The 25,731-nt window shown below is 37.1% G+C and overlaps 1 protein-coding gene across 10 annotated transcripts in view; it reads left to right on the forward strand.

The window, feature by feature from the left end:
* ARHGAP12 (Rho GTPase activating protein 12) overlaps positions 1-25,731 on the forward strand; it is a 77,983-nt gene that overhangs the window by 45,610 nt on the left and 6,642 nt on the right. For 6 of the 10 annotated variants that reach the window (XR_003991141.1, XM_030484188.1, XM_030484265.1 and 3 more), the window contains 9 exons: positions 3,980-4,105; positions 7,604-7,678; positions 10,491-10,552; positions 12,148-12,229; positions 18,677-18,781; positions 19,110-19,208; positions 21,739-21,841; positions 22,889-23,008; positions 25,628-25,726. Coding sequence is in view for 9 of the 10 variants with exons in the window: in XM_030484188.1 (XP_030340048.1) it covers positions 3,980-4,105; positions 7,604-7,678; positions 10,491-10,552; positions 12,148-12,229; positions 18,677-18,781; positions 19,110-19,208; positions 21,739-21,841; positions 22,889-23,008; positions 25,628-25,726 (871 nt within the window). In the remaining variant the exon portion in view is untranslated. The remainder of the gene's footprint in view (positions 1-3,979; positions 4,106-7,603; positions 7,679-10,490; positions 10,553-12,147; positions 12,230-18,676; positions 18,782-19,109; positions 19,209-21,738; positions 21,842-22,888; positions 23,009-25,627; positions 25,727-25,731) is intronic. The other 4 variants (XM_030484205.1, XM_030484238.1, XM_030484216.1 and 1 more) reach the window with 3 other exon arrangements.

Consider the following 25,731-nt stretch of genomic DNA (forward strand, 5'->3'; position numbering starts at 1 on the left):
CCCTGCAGAAAAAAAGACAAAAATTACTATTTTGTTGTTGTTGTTTGTTTATGTAGGTGTAAGAAAAATGTTATTGATTTAGTTGGTAAGAAAAGCAAAAGCTGTAACATTGGTGTTATGTCCATCACAGCACCAAAAAAGTTTATTCAAAGCCAGTGACAGTAGTAGCACTGAAAAGTGGTTTTGTTTTGAGGCAATGTGTAATTTATTTTTTTTTTTTCCCCTAAATCTTTTGGTTTCAAACAGTTTGTTGGGACAACTGCAAGTAACATGGCAGAGTATATAAGATGCTAAAGGGTACTAGGATACCAGAGTATTTTTAAACGCTGCTCTTTTGATCTTTGATCGCAAGAATGTAGAGTAAAATGCTTTACAAACTTTCACTGTGTATCTGTTGCTTCCCACTCTTTTCTCCCTTCACCCACCCAGTTCCTTTCATCTGGCTGAGGATGTTGTTAACGCAAACCAAGAAGAATCTTTTTCTGTTTCTTAAAGCTGACAGATCTGTGTCATCTCTGTAAGAATGGGGACAACTGCTACAAATAACTTGGAGCTGTTACATTTATTTCAGTCACAATTGGGCTAGGACAGAGCCTTGAGCCATCCACAAATGAGGTTAAAATTAAATATAAATCACTCGGCCAGTTGAGAGGGTTAGAAAATTTTATACCAAGGCAAAGAAAGCCTTTAAGTAGCTGGTGAAGGCATTGGATAAAATCAGCAATGAAAATAACCCCGTGTGACCTAAATTTATACCACTGGTGTCCTTACCCTACACCAAGAGCTGTTGTAAGAAGAAGTCTCTGTAACTTAATGTGTGCAGTCAGGGTATGAACAACTGGTTTGTGTCCTCCCTTCCTGATAGGAGATGCTCCCAATGAAATGGGGAACAAACTGAAGGGATGTGTCAGTGGGATTCGTGTAATGGGACAAATTTGAGTTTGTGGAGGATTTTCAAGAAGCAGTAGTGTGTATGTTTGGAGTTTTGTGCTGCATAATCAAAAGCTTTAGAATTAAGAAAACAACATCACACCCTTAGAAGGTGCTGTTAAGGTACATGGTGTAGCAGAGATTGTCCTATCAGGCAGTGCGTAGTCTTGAATGGGTCAGTTTTATTGCAGTGTACAGCCCTTGCCTGATCTCTGTTTTCAAGATTACACCAAGGCTTAGGCACAGAAAGCCTGCTTGGAGTAATGAAAAAGAAGATCCTGCCTGAGGGAAGAAGAGCCCAATCTAGTTGTTTATCATTACTGATAAACAGTGGGAAATATTGCAAATGCCTGTAGCAGGGACAACAGCTCTGCAGGTGGAGTCCTATACAGTGTTAATAAATCAACCTGATTTGAAACTGTTCTGAAAGGCTTTTTGAACCAAGATGATTGGGTGGTGGCAGACCAAAATGTCACAGGGGTGGTGTCATCTGACCTGGCTGGGCTACTAGCGCTGGCTGCTTCTCTCTAGCCAGCGGATTCTACCTGATCCAGAGGATGGCTAGTTCAGTTGGATAATGCAGAGCCTGCAACAGTATCTGTATCTCACTGTGATTCTCTTTGAAGATCACAGATCAGTCCATTTACTTTAAAAGTGGAGGCTTGTCTTGAGTCCAGAAATACATAAGCTTTGTCTTTCCTTTCCTGCTTAGTAGTGTGTTTTGCTATTTGTAATGAATAAAACAACCACCACCACCGCCCCCCCCAACCCTCATAAACACCTGAGTGAAAGATGTTTACTTTACCCATTTGCTGAAAAATGGGGAAAAAATGTCAAATGTTCCCTTTAAAGACTCATCAGTTTACTAACACTGTTCATATTGCCAATGCAAATTATTTAAGCTGCTAAGATATATATAGCTCAGTGTTCCTGAGTTGTTAGCAGTGCTTTGTTAATGAGCTCCATACACTGTTGCTTTGCTTTCTTGTTAAATATGCTTTGTAAAACTAGAATTTCATATTATTTTACAGTTTCTTTCCCCTTCAAGATGGGGTTGTCTATTAAATAAATGAACTCTGGTGGCTTGTGATGGTATCAAAGGCACCTTTTAAATAGAGATCACCTGTAATTACGCTTGTGTCAATACCGTAATTCTTAACATAGATTTAAATTCAAGACAACAGTCTTTGTTTAAACTTCAATTCTTCCAGTTACTCAAATGGAAAGTGCATAGAGGATTTCCATAAATAATATTCACTGGTGTCACTGAAGTGTAAGTCTATTTCTGAAGTAAGTGGTTCTCTTTCATAGCAAGAAATAGGTTTGAAATGCCCACTTAAATGTGTTAACTCTGCTGCAAGGAACACTGTGGCAACCTTCTGTGATTTAGATACAGTTTCACTGAAAATTGTTTAGATTTAGTTGTAATACGGGTGGGCAGTTTTGCTGCATATTGCTTAGCTTGCTGCCAGTTTTGAGTTGTAGGAGCACCTGCAGAATGGATGTTTCCATAACAAGAAAGTAAGCTAGTATTCGATTGCTTGCAGTGCGAATGATGGTTCAGCTTTTGATATAACAAGGGGACAAAGAGAGAGTTATTAATCCTCACCACTGTAACGAAGCACTTGTCATGTGGATGTAGATGTGCTGAACCCAATACAAAGTCAGTACAATCTCAAGTGAATTTCTGCAATGATAACAAATATGTTTCTGTCTGTACAAGAACTACCAAGTTTTACTCTCAGTACTGCTTGATTCATTCACCTGGGAATATTTTACTACTCTTGTGCATATTGAAATAATTCAATGAAATGCTAAAGTTACTTACCTTTTCAGCATCTTATTGATGTACTGGAGCATTAACTTTTTTCACAGCAAAATACATACCTAACACAAGCATAGTTACGTAGTAGTACAAGTGTACTACTGCCATGGCGGTAAGTAATGCTGGTTCTTTGTTTGGGCAATAAACATAACTGTGTTCTGCAACTTAGCTTAAGTTTAGCATTTATGTTATTTAGGTTAAACCTTGCCATGCTTTGTTGGTATGTGTAGGTATAGGTTAGGGTTGTCTTTAATGACTGAGGCTCTGAGCTTAAGGTAGGAATCAGTAACAAAACTGTGGAGTTCAGTGTGCTTGCAGAGATTGTTGCTTTAGCCTTTTTAAGGAAAAAGGACACTTGACTTTCCTTTGTTACTTCTCACCTAGTGGATTCTAGTCTTTTACATGACTCTGCAAATGCTGCCTTATTTTTCTTTCTATGTGCAGATTTTAGTCTTCTGATGCTGAGTAGAAAGAATTTCTGGTGACTTGAAAAAAAACTTACACTGATATTGTCTTTTCTTGTTTGTATTTTTAGTATTAAACTTTGTTAGAAATTTTTTTTAACAATTCTTTTATAATTGATTATAATTCTATATAATTTAAAAGGACAATGCTGCTAATAAGTATGCTGCAATGCTGGTATCTAATTAAATGCTGGGTCCTTCTCATGACCTTCACATTTTCTCAGCCTGTACTTTGGATGCTCTTCTGCTATTAGAAAACCTGTATTATGATAAATCCGTTTTCTCCTCGGCTATTACAGCTGTGCTGAGTCTTAAACTTGATCTAAGCACGTTACTGCAGGATAATAGGGCTTTCCTTTTCTTGCACAAGAGCTGGACAGGTGGTATAGTACTGTCAGTGCAATATGCAGAATGAGTGTTTAAATCTTTTATTTATTCCAGTTCCTTTGTAGTTCTTAATACACTGGTTGGTTGCAAAACCAGCAGTAAGCTGTTGCACAAGAAATCAAACATCCATCTGCCAATGGACAGCATTATCCCAACAGGCCAGTCTTGGTTACTGCGTTGGAGATGACTACAGCAGAAAGAACAGTTCTTGAAGACTAAATGCAAAATAAAACCAAGGCCATTTTCAGAGCCTTGGGTGACATCAGGAATCTGAAAACTTGCACTGTTAAGATGTATGAGTGGTATGTTCAAGTCTTGTTTACGTGAATTAGATTCTACTTACAGTTCAATTTTTCTTTTTTCTCTTATTTAGTATAATGCTTCACCACAGCAGCAAAGAGATATAATAAAGAGTAGGAGTCTGGACAGGAGGCTACAAGAGCCAATAGTTTTAACAAAATGGAGGCACAGCACAATTGTGTTGGATACCAATGATAAGGTAGGAGCAAGTTAAACAGCATCCTGGAATACCAACTGCTTCTGATGTGTGAAATATTTAATGTAACAGAAATAAGTATGCATGAATTTCTGAAATACCATTTTTCTTCTGTTGTATCATGTATAATATTCACTGAAACCAAGGGCAGTTCAACAACTTTACTACTGTTACTTTGTGAGTAGTAGATCTTTTCTTGTTATTCTTCAAGTATGTTAAGTAGTGTTAGTTCAGGGTTTGGTGTGTATACAGCTGTTTTTCTTATAATTTGGAATTTCCTAATTCAGTTTAGGCTATGGAGTGTAATTAGTATTTGAACTCAAGAATTATGGCTGTGGGTGAGGTGCTCATGTAAGGTAGAGTGAAATTTCATGCCTCAACGTTTCAATTATAGGAAACACCAAGTAGGAATACACTTGAAAGACTGCAGATGGGTAACTGAAATATTCATAGAATTGAAATAAAAGTTGCACTTGCTAAACTAAAAACTATGCCTTAAAGATGTAAGTAGTAGTATTATATACTGGATTTATCCCATTAATGACTGTTTCATTGGCCTCCACTGTAATATCTTGAGGAAAGAAGAAAAGCTCTGTGTGATTACAGCAGAGTTGTAATGTTGTTTTTGAAGGACAGAGTAGAGTACTGAAAGTGCTGAAACACTTGGCTTTGGTCCTGTCCAGAGCTGAGCTGGGTGTTTAGTCTGAAAATAGCTGTGGGTCAGTAACAACAAAAGCTGTTTTCTGCCCATTCTTAGGGCATGTTCTTGATAGTCTGTACAGTAACAGATGCTGTTTAGGCCAACAAGGAGACAGAGCCTCTCCCTTGCTTTCTCTCTGCTCATTTCTCTCCAGTTTGATTTTTGTCCCAGCTGTTTCTGCTTCTGCTGAGACATTCAGCCTGTGGGTGGGGAGAGTCAGTGTGAGCTGAGTGGGGAGGAACTGAGATGGGTTGTTGTAGGGTGGTGACTTGCTGGCTTCTGTAACTTCTCAGCAATCCATCCCAAGATTCTTGGAAACTGAAATACTTTGTAATGCTGAAATGATAGCACAGACTACTCAAAATGAGATACCAGGAAGACAGCATAGTAGCTCCCCTTTTCTAAAGATACAGGGGAAAATGGGATGAATGTAGATTTGGGAGTACAGAGAAAAGCCTATAAGTGGGCCAGTATAATCACAGATGTCAAAGAAAACTTAAATAGGCAAAACACAGTAGCTGTAATGAAAATGGATCTGCTACCCAGAATATTACTTGCTTGACCTGTTGCTTCTGGTATGTTTTAATGGCTTTCCTTGTTGAAATGGAGTATAGGAGAGCAGGTTGTCATGAGTTGTCTTAATTCCTCAGAATAGGATTTATTGGATTTGATCTTAAGCTTTTGAGCTGTCAGTTTACAAGATATCGTATGTGGTGCTGAGGAGCAGTGGACCATGCTTGGCTTAGGCTTTGCACCTGTACAAATGAGTTTAACTCAAGTGATTCTGAGGTCCCTGTACTGCTCCTTTCCCCTCCCTACTCCTCCTTATGTATCCTGTATCAAGTGTGTTGTGGTATTGCATGAGAGACAGTCTAGATGGAGGAGTCCTGATAAATCAAAGCTGGGTAAACACTTCCAGCCTGGTGCAGCTTTCTCTTCACAGGTATGAACAATTCTATTTTGGGAATGGCTTAAAGTTTTGGCCTCACTTTTAAAGGAAGACTTACCTTTTTATTTTTCGGCATAAAGTTAACTTCTGTTTTGGAACCACCTTTGTGTAGTGCTGCACTGAATGGAGAAGCTCTTGTAAAACACTGAATAAGTTGTTTTACTTTTCTGCAAGACTCAATGTTCAAACACTGAGACCTTAAACCTAATGAAGCAAACATGAAAGTGTACAAATGCCTAGTGTAATAACCAAAAGAAGCTGTGTATATGAGCCACATTTGTTAAGTCTAAGTCAGTAGCTTAAAGTTACTTTTAACAGCTTCAAGACATGCAAGCAGCATGCATTTTTTTGAATGGTAAAGAGACTATATGTAGTTCATATAAAAGCACAATGTTAATGCTTTGAAAAAAATATTAAAAATGTGTAGTGGAGCAATAAACTAGTATTCTGTGGAAAGATAGGATTTTAGTGCATTGGTGCACCTGTTTTATTACCACTGGTAGGCACACTGTTATACATAGTGCTTTAAATTAGTATGTGGAGAGGGAATAATTCATGACCACAAATAGTGGACTACTTGTTCCAGTGTTGCTTAGTGCATGAAAGCTGTCTCAAATTCGGAATGAGACAAAGAAAAAACAAGCAGGATTGTCAGGATAGGTACACCGGCCCCAAGTTAGTTTTTCAGCTGGCTCCTAGGAAAGCTGTTTTGTTTTTATCTTACTTATTTGTTTTTCCTGGAAAATCAACACTGTTCCATGAAAATAGGCCAGTCAAAAGAGTGCTTGAAATGTGCCAGGGTGAAAGTATGGGTTTCCATGGCTGATGAGAATTTGATGATAGCAAGTGTACTTAACTGTTTATTTGCTATAGCTGCATATAGCCATCAGCTGAAAATTTGGAAGAAACACGTTCCTGGGAGGGACAATGTTGTTTTCCTTAATATGAACTTTCTCTCTCTCTCTCTCTCTGAATTTTTTTTTTTTTTTTTTAAAGACATCTGAGAATATGAAGCATTTAGGGCTGTTCTTAGGATTGCTAATGTTCTCTGTTATTATACTACTAAAAGAACTAATGGGCTACTTCTGTAGTTAGATTTACAAGTGCATTTTAAAGCATGAATGTGCAGAGTGTTATGTAATGCTGGAAAAGCAAACTGAATTTGGGAGAGCTATAAAGGAAATTAAGAAGAGAGAGGGAGCGAAATGTGTTAACGGTAACAGAGAACAAGTGATGTTTTTCTTCCTTTTGAAATTCCTTACCAGATTTTCAAGTGTTGTATTTGTGCAAAGCAATCATTACTTCAGAGGAAATGCACATGCCTTTTCTTGTTCTAGATGGGCAATTTTTCCTAATTTTCAGAGATTCAGTACTTTCTTTTGGTTTGTAGTTAGTCTAGTTTAAAAGAAAAACCTGAATCTCCAGAAATGTTCAGTGCTTAATTACAAGGAAATTAATGATCATGACTCACAAAAATTAATAGAGCTGGTGTACACTTTTCTACGTATAAAACAATTTGTTGTACTAATCTTATTTGCTAACCACACAGAGACATAATCTATTCTTAGAAATCTTGATATTTGTATGGTGCCCTGTAATAAGGTTCATAATTTGCTAGCAATGGCATACAAAAAAATCTGCCCCTTGATAATCATCTTACATTAATGCAGAAGACCACTATTTAGTAAGCAGGTCTATAATCTAACTATCTAAGAATATAACGAATGCTTGATAGAAGTAGTACATTATTTTTGTAAGGAGTGTGTATAAAGAGAAAATATCTTCAGGGTTAAAAAAAAAAAAAGAATTATAAGAAAGACAGTAACTTCTGTTGCCTATTTGAATTTCATAGGAATCATCAACTGCTTCTAAGGCCAGTTTTCCTGAAAATGAGACCTCTCCTTCTTCACCAAAGCATCAAGCCACGGTCAGTATGCAAAGCATTTAAATAGATAAGCAGATGTTGTAGAAACCAGGCTATTCATTATTAGAGAATTGAGGGTAAGCCTGCTTGGTATGGAGAAAAATAATGGGATAAAGCAATTTGAAGGCTTTACATTTTAAAAGGAATGCACTGCATCCAACTGTGCTTTCAGAAAAAAAAATTAAATGTCTTTGGTTTAAATACAGCTTGGCGATAGGAAATTAAGTAAAAATTCACTGTAGAATAAAGTTATGTCAGATTACTTAGAACTCAGTTTACTTCTTCCAACAGCCATGTCTTCTCATCTAGCAACTTGGAAGGTAAAAGCAGAAATAAACTCCCCATCTCCACAGAATCTCTCACTGTCAGTAGTCAGTAATAGTTTCTAGTACTCGATATCGCTATTTTTCTCTTGTGTTTCAGTCTCCTTGAAAAAGCATAGAGAACCTGGCATAAGTAAACTATGTCTTTTTTTTGATTTAGTAGAATAAGTACTGGAAGAAAAACTTAAGCTTGTTAAATTTGCTATGGACATTTCACAGAATTTTTTACTTCAGTTTATATTTTAAATGTGATTATTGCTTTTTAAACAGTGGGAAGTAGTTAAGAAGGTTTTATATTAAAAAAAATAAATTTGGAACTGTACAGTGCTACAGTAGCATTGAAATGTGTGCCTTGATCAATTTTAGCAACCCTTTAGTAGGTAGCTCAGGGCATTAAAGGCACAACTTCTGTTTCATGCTTATTGAGCACACAGAGGAATGTTTGTCTGGCTTATTCATGCTAATCCATTCTTACAACACTTCAAACAGTTCAAACAGTTTTCCACAATAAAGCAAATATTGTTTATTAAGCAAGCATAGTTGATAGCCTTATACACAAGCAGTTATTGCTGCATATATTCTAATTTCTTTAAATACGGCTCAGACCTTGAATTATTAAAATCGTGTTTTTCAGAAGAAAACACTGCTGCTTTGGATAATAGAAAAAAAAAATAATCTGTGTTTTCTTTAGCTGTCCCCTGGGATTTAAATATTACAAAGCAAGCTGGTGAATTGTTGTGTCTTTTGATCCTTGTGTCTTTCTACTTCCCTTTCCCTGATTACAGTAATTTTCCCATTAGTACCCCCTAGTGTTGCTGTGAAGTAGGGCATTATGATACTTTTTCTGAATAATTCTTTTTTTGAGCATTCCCACAGTTTCTACCATGAGTAATTTATTAAAACCATAATTTATTTGAGAAAGTGGGCATGGGTTGCTCAGTCACTGTGAAAAATGGTGACAGGCTGTTCCACTTACTAAAGCCAAAGGTTGTTAGAAGGGTGCAGTGCATAGGATTGTTAGTGGTGGTCTGCACGGATCACAAATAAAGTAATATAAAGAATAGGCTAGGGTTTTTTCTGGGAGGTGGGGGGAGTGTCTAATTTCTTCTATTGAAAGTGTCATTTTGGGAAAATAATATATACATATATATTGCTGGTTTTGGGAAAGTATGCCAGCCCAATGGAGATACTAGATTGAGTAGGAGTAGCAGTTACCACTGGAGTGAAATAACATCTGAACCACCAGCTAAATGCTATTATCCTTGAAACATGTTTGTCTTTTTTGTATTTCGTGTTGTGCTTGAAACATGTAGGTAAAATTCTTAAGGTTCGTGAAAACCACATCTATGTCTCTGGTAAGAGTGTTGTCACAGTATTCCAGAAAAAAAATTCTCTTTAATATTGTATTCTGCAGTTATGGTCCACTTAAACTTGAGATTGAGGAGAATGCTGAAGAGACTACATCTTCTATTTTCATTGCATCTAGAATTGAGGACATTTTTGTTTTGCTAAAACTAATTTGGTTCCTTTCCCTAGTTGATTGTTTCAAGTAATGGCTAAGTTCTTAAATTAGGAACTCTGTTACAAGCTGTTACTGAAAAGGAATTGATTGGAAAAATAACTTAATATTCCTTTAACACTATTCACTGGTATGACAAGGGTGAGGTGACAGGAGCAAATGATAGAATTTGTTACCTCAGCTTGAGAATCACAAATGTATAAATGGATGGTTTTCCTTTTTATCCTAGAATATTTTTACATTCCTTTTTTTTTTTTTTTTTTGGTGCATAGAAACTAGAAATATCCCCTCCAGATGTTTGAAACTTGCAAATAACCTTCTTGTTCATCAATTGTCTTTTACCACTGTTCACTGACTGATCTCCACATTTGTACAGAGGCATACCAATGTAAATGATTTTCATCAACAAGACATAATGAAGTAGTTTAAAATTCTAATAATTTGCTTGGGGATAGAAAAACATAGGACATCAAAGAAATGTTTCACTCATCTGTTTTTAAAATGAATATGTTAATATTTTTATGCATTTCAACCATGTTTTATTTAAAGTATGCAATTACGTTAAAATAACTTGGAAGAATTTTGTCAGAGAATTTAGGCTGTTTGTCAGCCATCTCCTTTTTTAGTAAAGGACACAAACATAAATGTGCTATTACACAAACCATTATCAATTTATGTTTAAAATTTCCACTGTCTAGTACCACAAATGATTTAGTTTGGCTCGTGCAAAGAACCTAGGCCTTGAAGGAAAGCTTTTTACCCTCCGAATGGTAATGAGTGCTTCCCCAGAGGAATTTTGATTTTGTTGGTGTCTGCATATTTAAATATACTTAAGACGATTTCTTGAAGTTGTAACATAGGCAAAGATGGCTCATTGCCAGAAACTGATTATTTGAGGGATTGATTCAGTGTCATGATGGCAATAGAAACAGATTTTCTTTTATATTTGTTATGTCTTACTCTTATCTTACAGGGTCAAGAGAAGTATGGGCTATTGAATGTGACAAAAATTACCGAAAATGGGAAGAAAGTTCGGTAAGTTTGGACTTCCAGAAGTACATGCGCATAAGGGTTTGTGTAAGGTATCTGACTGCTGTAATAGGATAGCATACCGGGTTTTGCGCTTTCTTACTTTTTGTCTGAATTTGCCTTAAAGGTTTTCCTGTAGGACACAATGTTTCCTTGTCCCAAAATATGTGTCTCTCCCAGTGAGCTAAGATAATGGACTTCAGAGAGCCAGAGGCTCTTGTATGCCAGGCTTCAACATAGGGCAGTGATTTCATGAAGGTGTACTGGTGAGAGGCGGCTTTATAAAATAGGATTGATTGATTGATTTAAGAGAAAATCTGTATAGCTGATAGTCTGTCTTGTTCCTTGGATAGAATCAGTGTAGGAGGGGCTTTCATTTGATCTCCTTTGATTTCCAATGAGTGTACGTGTAACATCTCCTTAGTTCTTCCTTCACTCTGCTTGTGAAGGGTTTAAAGCAGAATGCGAAGGGTTTAAAGCAGAATGTATTGGCCAACCTTGGTCTCCCTGTAGGTGATGGGTGGCCTTATTTCTAACTTCTAATTTCTCTGCTTCACAGACAGGCATTTGCATTATATATCGTAACATATAATCAAGGAATGCTGTCTAACTTACATTTCTGGTATTTTGCAAAGAGTCAGTGTTAAATACTGTGCAAGAGTGGCATATCCTCAGGTTTAATTTAGGTTTTTTACTTTTTAAAGATTTAATCTTTTGGGTGGAATACTGTGTTATATCTGTCTAGTTCGGTGTTTCCCATACACCAAGCACTTTTCCATAATCAGCACCTAGCTGATACTCCAGACCCCCCTGACCTAGGCCAGCACAGCTGGGCAGCACATCTGACCACCAGTTTGGTTCCTCATTGCTGCTTCTAAGAGCTTGGTAGGAAAGGGTAGACAGTGGCTCATGTAAGCTGCTACTGGTACAGTATGCTCTCACCATTTATGTTGCATCTGTTGGAATCATTGATCTGGATTACTGCGCTGCTGTACAGAAAGATGCAACATGGCCATCCTGTCACTTTTAGAGCTGTTGAATAATAATTCATGTTTGGGCAATGGAAATTGTCAGAGCTTGTCAAGACTTCTGTTTTTAACCTCAGGAGGACAGGTACTCAGGCATAAAATCAAATAGACAGCTGGAACAACTTATTTGTTCTTTCTGCAAATTTTAAATGTGTAGCAAGTATTTTATTGCCAGTGTAAATGAGCTTATTTCATAGATGTGGGACACTTGCATCCCAGTTAGATGTGATCAATCAATTTTAGAATTATGCAGTACTTTGGCATAATTTACTAAGTACACAGTAGGCTGAGCATTCCAGATTAGCCGCTTTGAAATTATAATTGTATGGTTTCTCCTTGTGAACTGCTTCCACTACTAATTAGCTTTGTTTGATTTAGACTTTGATGGTCAGGCTGGGACTGTTAACGTGTGTCTCTTCTACAAATATAATACCAATTAAGACTTACTGATGGCACAAATGACTGTATATATGGTTAAGTATATTAACATAAAGGTCATCTGGGCAACAATGATTGGCAGTTTATCTACTTTCGAAGTCAATTTACCTTATGTTTATTTACCAATATTTACAGAAAGAATTGGATGTCATCATGGGCAGTGTTACAAGGTTCATCACTGCTGTTCACTAAAACCCAAGGAAGTGGAACTGGCTGGGTAAGCTCAGGAACAACTCCCCATCCTCATTTAAGTGTTAATCACATAAAGCACAATAAATTGAAGTAGTCCTATTTATAGGGCATAAATACTGATATGTGTGCATAATTTAGAAAAAATAAGTGTAAGTTACCAAGGAAATAGTTTAATGTAACAATTATGATATAGAAAGAGAAGAAGCCCTGTAAGTTTTAAGTTTTTGCTCAAAGCCGAATGTGTTCCTTACTAATATGTTTGTGTAAACCATTTGTTTCATTGTTCTTGCATTTTTATTTCTTTTTTCATACACTCCAGGTAATTTTGAATGTAATAGAGGTAATGAGGAAAATAGCCTGACACTTGCCTAGTTGCATTAGACTTTGAATAATGTAGTATTATTGTCTTAATCTTTGTCTTGCTGGATTCCTTACTTTGTTTTGTATCTGCATAGTGCTTGACAAGTATTTTTTTATCTATTTTGGTGTCTAATGAAACTCTCAAGAGAAACACCACACTGAAGATGATGATTGTTCAATTTTTATATCACCTCGAGTTTAATAGCACTATAATTAAATGTGCTATCAGCTATTTATTTATACATTAATAGGTATAGAAATGGTTCTTTATCTACTGCTTGCTTAATTTTGGAGGTCTGATTTTAAATTGTGTGGATCTCCTAGAATAATTAGAGAGGTCAGATTCAGTATTCATTATTCCAGTGTATTATCATGTGAATTCCAGCAAAATTGCATCTTACAGATATATGCTATCTTGCTGTGCTTTGCTGGTCTTTCTGCTTGGCTCACTTTCTCCTGCTGTGCTTCTGTTTGGGTAGTGAATTGGTATTGACAATTCTTTTCTAAAGCATTGAGTTCATTTCAGAGCTGTAAACAGAATTTTTTTGCCCTACTGTTGCTGTAGAAGGGGTGGTTGGGGAAAAAAATGGGTGCGAATGAGCAAATAACATTTGGGGCAGACGAGAATGAAGGAGTAAAGTTGGGCAAAATGGTTAAGCAGAAGGAAAAGAGAAGAGAATAAACATCAAAGGCATGAGATAAGGCTGTCTGGTAGGAAATGGACTTGATGAGTTCTGCAGTTTACTTTCATAGCTGTGGATCCAAAACGTACTTTAATTTTATAGGTATAAATACTGTGGAGTATTGGAGTAGGGTCAGAAAAATAAATGTCAACAGTATGGGCAGAATAAAGTGAAGCTGGATATACTTAAGGGAGAATCCCTTTCAAGGACTCTCTGTTGTATACCTGCATACTTGCAGTTGGCTTTGGAAAGATGTAATTTAATATTTAGCACACACTCTTTTTGCTGTTTGTATAGGATTTTTTTTTTTTTTTTTTTTGTGGGGGTAGGTCTCAAAAATTCCACCTCACCTCAAACATTGATGTGTGTCAGTATTTTAGTAAGGTGAAGTCAAGTCTAACAGTTTGACATATGGTAAGAATTACATTTCTTCATCTTATGAGGAGAATGTGTTTAGCATTCGTCTAGTGATTGATATAACCATATCTTCTTTTTTTTGTGCATTGTTTTGTGACTTCATCACTTCTCTTCCTTTTTCTCATCAAGTCATTTTGCCAAGGGAGCTCAATTCCTGAGCTCTTGCTCTCGCTGCTTTCTTCTTGGAAAAATGCTCTCAGTCGTCGACCTGCTGTCACCTATGTAAACTCTGACCAAGTTTCAGCTATCACTGTATGTGTTCTTGTTGCATGCCTCTTGTCACTGTAAGGCTATTTGCCACTAATCTTGAAAGTCAATTTGAATTTTTCCAAGGTTCCTGTTTTGTCACTTTCTATAACAACTTTTGTATCCTGTTTGCTGTTTTCTCAAAGTCATCCAAGAGGCAGATTAACATAAGTGTAGTGGAATAATCCTGTAATTGTTCTAATGGAACAAAGCAGAAAGAGTATCTGGTTCATCAGTGCCAGATTTATAATCCCAAATTTGCCTACTATTTGAGCCACTAGTGACTTGACTAATAAACAGCATGATATGATCAGTTTTTTAACAGATATTTTATGTCTAATTCTTTCTAACACAACTAATTTAGGATGTTTATAAGGTGCACATGATGCTTTTGATACAATGATGTACATGTTGCTAATTCTAGCTATAAGTGGAGTACCCAAAAATGTAAATGCTATGCATAAAAAGCTGAAAGGAAAAGAGCTTAAGGATGTTCTGGCTACATGCCATAAACAGAAAGTTGATGTAACTTTGTAGGACTCTTTGTACATAATTTAAGTATCTTGTGTTAGTCATGTTTTGAAGTGTAGATGCCAGGCATGGAAGTGCTGCTTATCATAAACTGATGAAAAATGTTAGTAGGTAATATGGTAGCTTGTTGCTCAAGGTGGATGAGGAGGAATTCGGATCATTATAGTGGTGTTAGAAGAAACAAACAGGCTTGACTGGTTTTCTGACTGGTTTTTAATACTGCTTTTTCAGCACTCATCAGAATCAAACTAAAGATTTCATGGGGAAAAAAAATAATGCTGAAGACACTAAAAGCAATGTTTCAATAATTTGACTTTTTGAGGATTTTAGTAGGTTGGTGATGTTTAAAACTATGTCAGTGTCTTGGCTTGTATTTCCTGAAGAGTGGTGGGAGAGCTGTACGTTTTGAGTTTAGTTATGGTTCCTAAGACTTCTAGAATGACCATTTTGATGACCAGTACCTTAATTTTTTTACATTTTTTTTTTCTTGTAGGGGAAGTAATTGTAGGCTTATTCAATTAACCTTCTGCTGAAAAGGATGCAACTGCCTTTTCTTTGTCAAATTCATTGCTATGTATGTGGAAGCCTAAACCACACAATTTATACACAGTTTGGTAGCCTTTGCAGGGCTAGTTTCTGTAAGGAAATGTAGATTTTTATTTATTTATTTTTTTAATGTCCCTTTTCACAGAAATTTGAATTTTTGACTGTTGAAAGAAGGTGTGTCTCATTTTGGTGTGAATGAGTTGCAATAGCAGTTGCCAAATTTAAGCTGTGGGGCTTCATAAAATACAGCAAATGGTAACTGCTGGGGACACTGCAATAACACTGTGTTTATAGCCAAGGATGTTATATTACTACTAGGACAAGGATGTACAGTTCATCAGTATATACAGTTAATACAGTTCATCAGTATAGCGAAGCTGATCATACAGGAGCTCAGGTGATTATCATGAAAACTATTTGGAATGCAAATATTCCCAAGAGAGTTTCAAAAAATTTCCTACATTTTGCTATGACAATAAAGAATATCTTTATATTTGTCTTGTTTTGGTAAAGCTGTAAGTTCTGAAGCTTCCCTACCAGCTACAAAGGAGCATGTCTCCCCAGCATTATTTCTGCAGTCCATCCATGAATGAGGAGGACTTGGAAGTAAATCGTTCTACTCAACTCTAATTAGAAACAGAATTATGAGAATGGCAGGTGTCATTTGTACCTCCAAAGTCTTCCCATAAATAACATCCAGTCCTGATTCCAAAGAATGATGGAATATATCACAACACAGACTGTGTGGCTTGTCCCGTGGAGGCTTCCGGGACTTAGAGAAAACTCCTGAAAAGATTGAAAAGACTTTCTATTTGTTGATATCGCCACACATCTTCAAGTCAGTCCTTAAGCTACACAACTGCTACCATGTCTGAAGCAAGAAATCCCTCCTATTTTTGAAAAAAGGAGTTATCTCTGCCATATAGCTAGCATAAGCACATCCCATGTCTAAGCTTTTTTTCTAGAAAAAGCTGTCAGATGTGACTCTAGGGCAGCTTCGTATCTAGGGCAGTTGGCAGCACCATGTATAGACCTTTCCTTCTTTCCATCTCGCACTGCTGCCCTTTCCAAACTTCTCAGACAGCTCAAAAGAGAAATCCAGTAAGAATAAGGTGCCAATCACCAAGACCTAAATTTATCCTGACTAGTGCTGACCTGGTAGCTCACTCTTGTTTGGAGAAGGCAGACATTGCCAAAGGGAAAGGTTTTCTTTTTGCTGCTCTCAACAGAATCTGCTTGCTTCAGGAGGTTTCGATTGCCTTTAGCTAACTTTTGTATGCGTAGTGTCGCAGCAGCCCTGTACAGGACTTGCTCCTGGCTGTTGGCATCTTGCTTCATACATTTTTCTTTCAGGAGCAGAAAAGAACCTTGACAGAAAAGCTTATAGGACAGCCAGCATGCTAAACTTAGATTTTCCTTGCAGAAAGAAATTAAGTTTGTGATGAGTATATTGGTATATCAGAGAAGCTTTACAGAGAGGCTGGATTATTAGTGTGAGTTTCCCCACCCTTAGATCTGGCACAGAAATTTGAGCTCTATTTGTGTGAAGGAGCTAAGGAAGATGTTTTCCCTTCTGAGAAATTTAGCTTCTAGTTTCTTGTTTGTTCTGTGCTGCTCTGAAATGCTGAAGGGAGTCAGGCCAAAAAGATGGGTAGAGTGCAGAAGTGTTTGAGGTAGTTCTGTGATCTGTAAGGCAGGGAGTTCAACAAGCTAATGTGTTGGAGGGCTGTCCTTTTGCTCAGAACAGCAGTGGCCGTTAATGTTTGGGGTTTTTTTGGTCATTGTTAGCTGATTTCATCTGTAGCAGGTCATCTCCTGTGCTTCTCAGCATCATCTGAGTGGTGTTTTTAACGAATCTCCCTGGATCCTGCAGAGGACGTAGAGGACTTGATTTTGGCACTAGTGTCTCTACTCTCTCCAGTGCCAAACTCTAGAAATAGATTTCTGTTCCCACCCCCCCGCCCCCAACATGCAGCAAGATTGATCCTGGCTGTCAGGAAGTGTGTGGTTGGCGTGCTTTGGCTGTATGTGAAGTAGTTATGTGAATGTCTCTTAAATAGGCATTGCCACCTACAAGTGCAAGAGCCATAAGGGCACAGAGATTGTTCCTGTGGTCTCCACTGCCGAGCTGGGCCTCTCTCAAAAACTCTGCTATAATTAATAGGAAATGTTCATGGCTGAGATATCTGAGAATGAAGTTAGAAAGCAGAAGGTTGTGGGGTTTTGGTTTTGGTGGTGGTGGTTTGTTTTTTGGTTTTGGGGGGGGGGGGGGTTTGTGTCTCTTCCACCTCCTCCAGACCCCAAGTGCTAGTTGGCATTAGGTAAATTAGAAGTATTCCCCAATTCTGATTTCATGGGCAAAATAAAGAACTTAAGATGCTACTTTCCATTCAGCACTTAATTGCCCTTAGGACTCAAGGCAGGGAGATTTTCCAGTGGTAAACAGCCTTTCTAAAACACAATTAGCATTAATTAACATACATGCTGGGAATTTAATCAGAAGCAGCAGATTAGTTCTGTTTTCTGAACTGTTTTTTTCTCCCCTTGGATATGGCTGTTCTTGTACAGGCTGGAAACTTGCGTTCGCAGCAAGGAGCTTGTCCTGGGGCTCACGTCCCCCAGAGCTGTCACATGAGCAGCATTTGCACATCAAAGACACTTTAAAGAAATAGAAAAGAACCTTTCTGATAGATCTGATGCTACAAGCTTCCCCTAGAACTACAGCATTAAATTTCTGTGCTACATCCAAGTGACTTACAGCTTTCTCTGTTCTGTGTTTTACTTATTTTACTCACAGTTATAGCTTTTTGTCTGTATGGGTCACTGAACTGGTTTCCCTGAGGAATGATTTCAAAGCTGTGTGGTGTAGGTTGAAATCCTAATACAAATACTTTGTTTTAAAAAATTGTGATACCTAATGTAAAGTAGTAGGTAAAAATAGCTCCCACATGTCTTCATCTGCATTGTTCAAAGGGTTACTTGTGGGTTAGATGCTTTTTTTAATCACTTTAGTTACTTGCTTTTTGTTCAGTAGCTAGACTGTGAAATTGAGTTCTGTTTACTTGGTAGGCTGTGCTCCAGTATTGCAGTAGAAGCACCACAGAAAAATATGAAATAATGTGGAAGGCATTATTGGAAATACATATACACAGGCAAAATATATAGATATTACAAAAATGTAAAAAATGAAAGTGCTCTTCCAGTGCAGGAGGGATGTGATTCCTCTCTATCAAAGCCGCTATTTCTGGTTTGATTTTTTTGTTTTATATAAAAACCATTGGTTAACTGACAGAATGGGGTTGTTTTGTACAGGTACTTATTAGCCAGTTTTGTTTAAAGCCTGGGGCTATCTTGACTAAAGTCAAGCTACAGTCAAATGCTGTATGGACTTCTACCATTCGTGATAGGAGAAAAAGCTTTGCTGGAACTTGGCATGTAATGTTATGGAATTTTAAGGGCTTTAAGCTGAGCAGGTTTTAATAGGCATGCTTAAAGGGTATTTTTTGTGATTTCTGTTTGGATTTTGTTTTCCTGGTATCATGCCTGTTGATTTGTGGGAAAGTACTGTATTTGGGTTAAATTGGATGGACTGTAAATAATGTATGTTATAATTAAAGGATTACAAGACTTGTGTACCTGTTAGGAGTTCCTTTGTTTTAAGTTTGTCATCATTGTCCCTTTTTTTCCAGAAGTTTGGTGTCAATCAGTCTAAGCCAGAATTTACAGTGGATCTCAAAGGAGCATTGATTGACTGGGCCTCAAAGGACAAATCCAGCAAAAAGAATGTTATTGAGGTGAATTATGTTATTTAAATGCAGCATTATCTGTCTCTCCGTCTCTCTGTCTCTCTATGTATGAAACTTTCAAGTTGTCTACATTTCTTCCTGCTCAAATGTAGATGTATCTTAGTACCTGCAAGAAATGTCCAGTTTTATCATGTCTGCATGGGATATGTTTTTAAATTTTAAGCAGACTGTTATTTACTGTTTTCACTGGTAAGTGTTCTTGGGTGGCTATATGTCTAAAAGTTATGCCAGGGAGAAATTTGATTTAGGTAATTTAACTTCTGAATTCTAGTGTGTTTGTCAATTCTGATGATAATCTGTTTTTATTTCTTTAAAGCTAAAAACCCGCCAAGGAACTGAGCTTTTAATTCAATCTGATAATGACAGCTTTATTAATGAATGGTATAAAGTTCTTAACTATACCATCAACAATCAGGTATGTGTTTGAATTGTGAAGGCTCTATTTTCAAGGTAATGTTATTTAGTAAAACAATTGTGTAACAACTCCTAGTGCTTTGCGTACATCTTAATTTACTGATTGTCTTGAGTGTGCAGCAGGAGGTTGAGGATATGGCAGTTTCTGGTGGTGACAAGTGAAATATAATTAATAGCGTCAAAGGAAAAAGGATGGTCCACTGGATTAAGAACCAGGAGACGTGGGCTGACCTCCAGCTTGGAAATGAGTTTCCTTCTGTGGCCAAATACTTGTTCTGTCTCAGTGACCTGAAAGAGAGAGGGAGGATCCTCTCTATCTCTGATAGAGAGGGAGAAAAGGGGGGAGGATGGCCAAGGGAGTGCTTCATGACATGTGTTAATCAGCATTTAATACTGCTGTTCACTTAATAAGGCTGCACTGAATTGCAGATTAAAAGCCCTGGCAAAACACTGTATTATCTCTTCCTATCAGGCAGTGTAATGCCAACTATTTAATCAACAGGAAAGTGTTCAGGCGTTTGCTCTTGGTATTGCCAAACAGGATTTACCATCTTCGAATTCAGAAGAAGTTGAAGGAGATCTTGGAGAAAATATTCCTCTCATATCAAGTTGACTTCATGTGTATTCTTAATTTTTATAGTTACAAGCCTGGCTACTGCTCATATGCTGTATTTATGTTGCTTTTGATGTAATGCCTTTCATTTCTTTTGGCTCTGATAGTGTTTTCCACATATAGGTGTTTTCCACCCAAACACAGGCAGCTAATATGAATGGTTTGGTTTCTTTGAGTGCTTATGGGTTAGGCTCCCAATCTTCTGCTCTTTCCTGGTATGAAAATGTCATGACCCTTAATAACCAGGCAAGGCAGTGACTCAGCAGTACCCTCCTGTCTGCCCTGTGTAAGGCAACTGAGGCTACTTCCCTGCTTAAATATAAACTAAGTTGGAAAGGCTGAGATATGTTGAGATGAGAGTGAGGTATTTATATGTTAGGTTGAGGAAGTAAATGGTGGAATAGGGGTGGTTTGTCAACACTCTGGAGGAAGTGGTATTACTGCTGGGAGCTGGTAGCCAAGAGACCCAAGATTACAAGGGAAAAGTTAAAAAAATACATTATCAGACCATCTGATAAGCTGGAGCACTGAAGCTTTGGGTACAAAAGTCCATCAGATCTGAAGCAAACTTTTAGTTTTGGGGATCTTTATGGCAACAGCAGCTGTGAATCTCTTTCCCAGGACAGACACACGGTAGTTGCAGTGTGATGAGATCTTCCTCAAAAGAATGTACAGATTAGATTCTGGTCACTGTCTCTTCAGGCTGCTCTTGTGGCAATATGCTGTACAAGGGGAATAGCTATGTGAGAAGGATGTGGCTGCTCTTTTTTACATACAGAATTTCCAAGTTACTAGATTAGACTTGTTCCGTAATACAAACCAGATTCCAGATTATTTTTTTTTTTCCAGAGCAGTTAATGATTTTAAAATTTATCAATCTGAAAAAGCTTTGAGGCCTCTTGAAGAGAGCACTGTCCAAATGGTCTCAGCTGCAGAGGGATCCTTAGCAGGGATGTTAATTGGGCAGTTGAATATATTGATTTTTGTGTAAAAAGGCTATTCAATGCTTTTGAAAAGCAACAAGGAGTGAGTTGATGAATTCATGCTTCTGCTTGTTCAGTGCTCTGGAGTACACAATCTTGCCTTATCTTTAAAATGTCTTCCTTGTAACAAGACACTGTATAGTCAGATTTTTGTAACTGCATAAAGTCAAGTTTGCTTTAGAAGAAGTGAAGTAAGAAATATGCAGTTTTGGAAGGGAATATGTTGCAATGAGACCAGAGGAAGTTTCTTTTCCTATTTTCTGATACGTCTGCAGTCATGCATATAGCACAGATATGAGCCTGCAGGTGGGCAGTTTAACAGTCTCTGGTATCTGCCTCCACACTATCACATGATCTACATTTTCTCTTGGCTGCGTTTAATGGCTGTATGCTGAGAGCAGTTACACAGGGCAAGAATTTCTGGTGATGGTGTATCTACTTTCTCAGAGTGAATTCAGTGTATGTTTCAACAGTAGTGAAATTTTCCAACTGGTGGTTCTATTTTCTATTAAGAAAACTTGAATTGCAGAGATCAGGAATAGGATGAATGCTCTAGGAATGTTGTGAGGGTTACCAATCAAGTGATTCTGTAGCAGATCGTTGTCTACTGGATTCAAGAAAAAAAAATCACGTTGTTTATTGGTTGATGTAATGAAGTGATATTCTAAAAGGCTGGTTGTACTTTGTTCAGTGTCCAGAAAACCTTACTTTATTGGGTCTTATGGTCAAATAGTGTTTGTCAAAGTTATTTACTCTGCCAGTGAGAATGGTATAATTTCTGAAGATACTTTTAGCATCTAGAGTTCAGGAAAGAACCAGATGAATGTCATTATAGGGGAAAAAAGTATATTTTAGAACTGTCTACAGGAAATGTTTGTTAATGTTCTATTCTGTGAAATGGGAAACTGATCACTCTATCTCCTTAAATCTAATAGGTAGTGGAGTCTGACGAGGCATTAGAAGATGAGATTCCAGATTCCCCAGGGGTGGAAAAACAAGACAAAGAGAAAGAGAATAAAGACTCTAAGAAACTTCGTTGTGAGTTGAAAATTTTCTGTTAATTGGTTTAGCAATGCCAATTTTTTTTTTTTTTTTTTTTTTTTTTTTTTTTTTTTTGCATCTTCAGTATTATGTGTAAGGAGAGAAGAACTCAAAAGGACAGCTGGAAATGAACCTACTCAAGTTTTGGGACAGGTTTTTATATAGTTTATTTTAGATCTTGGTGCCAGTTGTTAGGTTTTCTTCCATGTTTTAATAATCATAAAAAAAAAAAAGAAAAAAGGAAATAGGGAAATAAGAAATGTACAAATGTCTTTAGCTCTTACTGTATGATGCCTGAAAAAGAGGAGGAAATAGGCAGTGGTGAAATGGATTATTTTCAAGGTGTTGTCAAATGCCCAGAAGTTGTTTGGTTTTTCTGACTTATGTGGTTTTGATTAAGAATTGTTTAGTCCTTTTGCATGTTCAAAATGGAACATGTAAAAGGATTACTTGGGTTTTGTCTGAGGTACAGCATCTGTAAATGTTTGCACTGTTAACGTGAACTGCAATTTTGCTAAGTTGCTAATGATGTTACATTGGCTCATTTAGAGAAACTAAGCATTTTTAATTACACCTTCAGAATTTTGGAGCTTAGTTTAACTTACCCTCAGAAATTTCTTCCTATGCACAGAAATATATTAGTCAGACCATTTTCTGTCTTTTACTTCCGGGCCTCATATGTAGTTTGCAAGAAAGTATTTATTTCTTCCAAAATAGTTAACTTAAGGAAAGGCAGGACTGGATTTGAAACATAGCTGTATTTTAAAAATTCCACATCAATTCCAGATGTCAGCTACCATTTAGTTAGTTTCATAGGCAACACTTGGATTTGCAGGTTTTTTTGTGAGAGAGTTATCTTTTGGTGGTTTGAAAAATGGATGCTATTTACTTGGAGTTCCAAAAGGAAAAAAATGTGGATACATTGCAAATTTGAATAGGGTTTTTTATGTCGTTTTGAGCTTAATTTTTTAATGTTGGTTCCTTGGCGGATAAATGCAATGTTGATTCATTGGATGTTCATGCTAAATGCGTTTCTCTTTTCAGCAGTGAAAGCACCTAGCAATATAGATTCCACAGATCAAAAAAAGACCAAAACGAAGCTCAAGAAGTTCCTTACACGGCGCCCTACATTACAAGCTGTCCGTGAAAAAGGCTACATTAAGGGTAAATGAACCTTTTTAACAAAGGAAAAAATTTGGAAAGCTGGATTTAGGAGTGTCTGTGTAGAATGGGGCTAAAATGGTCTAGTTTTGGAGTAAAACACATGTATATAGCTGGTTTAACAAAAGTCTTGGATGTATAGTGGAACTGGTGTTTTATTGTGATAATCGTTTGTTCATACAAGGGAAAGCAAAGTCCTTTGGGTACAAAGCTGAATGTGCTTACCTGTTTCACAAGGATGTTTTTGTCTGAGTGGAACCAGACAATCATGTGCCATCTCATAAGAAAGGAAATATTTAGGCAAACCAGGATGAGGGTAAAGGAATCTTAACTTGAACATCTTTCTCCCCTAACCTTTTCTGAATGTATACCTTTTTTAATTGTTTCACAATGAGTCTTACAGATATTCTTGAATCAAACTTATGAAAGAATTGATTTCCATTTGTCACACTTGTTAAAACTTTGAGAGAACAGTATTTGCACAGGTTTAAGTTAATGTGTTTGTGTAAATTATTGACTTGGTACTCATTGTAAAACTTTATTTGTATGCTTTGGCAGGACTTGTAGGTGGTGCTCTACTAGGGTCAGAATAGTGTATGGGTAGGCAAATATCAGACCAAATCCTACTGCGATTTGCCTAACTACGTACTTTAACAAGTGTGCTTCTGTTGCATGTGGCATTTGATATATTTGTGTATCTGCAAATATAATTTAACTGTAAATTATGGAATTTTTGTTTTGGATAAGGAAGTATTATTTCCAGACTTTGTTTTGCTCTGCTTTACAGCTTAATATTCATGTCATGGCTCAGTGGCATAACTTCTGACATTAGCAACAGTGAACACAAAGCCAAGTTTAATTTGTACACATGCGTGCTGATGATTGGATTTTTTTAATAAAGACATTAAGGAATTAAGAGTTTGTTTTTATTTAAAAGCATGGTGTAAATTTTAAAAGTTGGATCTGTGCTGTACAGTTTAGCATTTACTGTATGAATTAAAAATACAGAAGTCTTTATTTAAAAGCCCAGTGTACTTTTGTGGCTGCTACAGAACAAGCTTAGTACACAGAAAACTTGGCAAACCCAGACTGAGCAGAAAAAATAATGAAAAACCCCCCACTCAAAACAGCATGCACTAAGCAGAGAAGTAACAGTGGTGAAGTTTTGTGGAAAACCAAAATTACAAAGATTACATTAAGATGAGGGATAAAAGTATGATTCTTTAGGTGGAAATTATTGAAGTCAGAGGTAATCGTAGCAAATCAGTTTGCTACTGCCTAGTATTTTCTTGTGCTATGTAATCTGCCTTGCTTTATCTGCTGTAGCTGCATGCTAGCCTTGCTTTCTACTGTGTGGGCTTTTTCAATCCTTTGCTACTGATTCCGCTGGAGTAGCAACAGCAGGACTGAGGTGTTTTGGGTCACCAGCCTTGTACGCATACAGCTAATAATGCCATTATGTGCCAGTTTTCATACTGTATAATTGGTTTGGTGTGCTGTTTGCATTTCCCAAAGCAGTAGTCAGATGCAAGTGTTGTTAATGAATCTACTTAGATTACTAAACATGAAAAATGGGCTAGATGCTATGCATGATGCAAATGCAAGAGCAGTTTCTCTCTTGCATTAAGCTCTGAAGTAAGATCTCCTAGATACTGCGGAGACTGCCACTTACATACCTTATTTAACAGATTAAAATAAACTAAAAGCTTTCTTCCCTTTAGGAGTGTGAGCTATTTCAATCTCATGCATCTGAACAGGGGAGGCCATCTATTATTTGGTCATCTTTGAGGAAAACCATAGAAATGGGTCTCAGAAGGACTTTGGTGATAACATAATCTGAACATGAGGAGTTAACATGTTATTGAAATACACTGAGATGTTGCAAGAATCTGTTCTCTGCCCAAGCTAGTTTTTATATTTGCTCCACTTCATGATAAAAAACAATCCCACTGGATTGTGTAGTTTTGCAAACAAGACTCAAAGCTACTGTTGTCCATAAATATCTGTATTGACATTCCAACCTTGAGGCCAGGTTGCCTATGTCATACTTGCATCCATTCAGAGCTCTTTGATGTAAAGGTCTGTCACTTACGAATCCATGTCAGAACTTAAAAATGTTGGAAGTTAAAGACTATGTTGAAGTAAATTAGTATGTAATGCTGGGTTAAACAGCAAGTGCAATGGAAGATGAAATTTTACAGGGTTTTCCACCAAACAATGCCAACAGCTTTCATTTTGGTTAAAGTTTATTATCTCTGTTCAGATTTTGAACAAAGGTTGCAGTAAACGTATTTTGAACTCAGAACAGGAATGGAGTGTAACAAGGCATTTGAATCCATTATATTTCTCATTACTGTAATGACTGTATGACTCTTACAGGTATCTCCTGCTGGATTAAAATTATTTCAGTAGCAAAAGTTCCTTACTCACTCTTTCTTACTGGGTGCTTTTTCTTGCTGGGAACTGCTGGGAGCTCTTTTCAGAACTTTCCTATTTTCACTCTAATACTGCGACAATTGTATCCAGTAGTCTTTGCCCTTTGTAGAGGTTTGTTTTAACCTGAACTACTTCTGTCACTTGAGTCCTGTTCCACTGTAAATCAGTCTCTTTACTTGGTTCCAGATCAAGTGTTTGGTTCCAATCTCACCAGCTTGTGTCAAAGAGAAAACAGCACGGTGCCAAAGTTCGTGAAGCTGTGCATTGAGCATGTTGAGGAACATGGTATG

The sequence above is a fragment of the Strigops habroptila genome, chromosome 1 (assembly GCF_004027225.2).
Source record: "Strigops habroptila isolate Jane chromosome 1, bStrHab1.2.pri, whole genome shotgun sequence".
Classification (NCBI taxonomy): Eukaryota; Metazoa; Chordata; class Aves; order Psittaciformes; family Psittacidae; genus Strigops; species Strigops habroptila.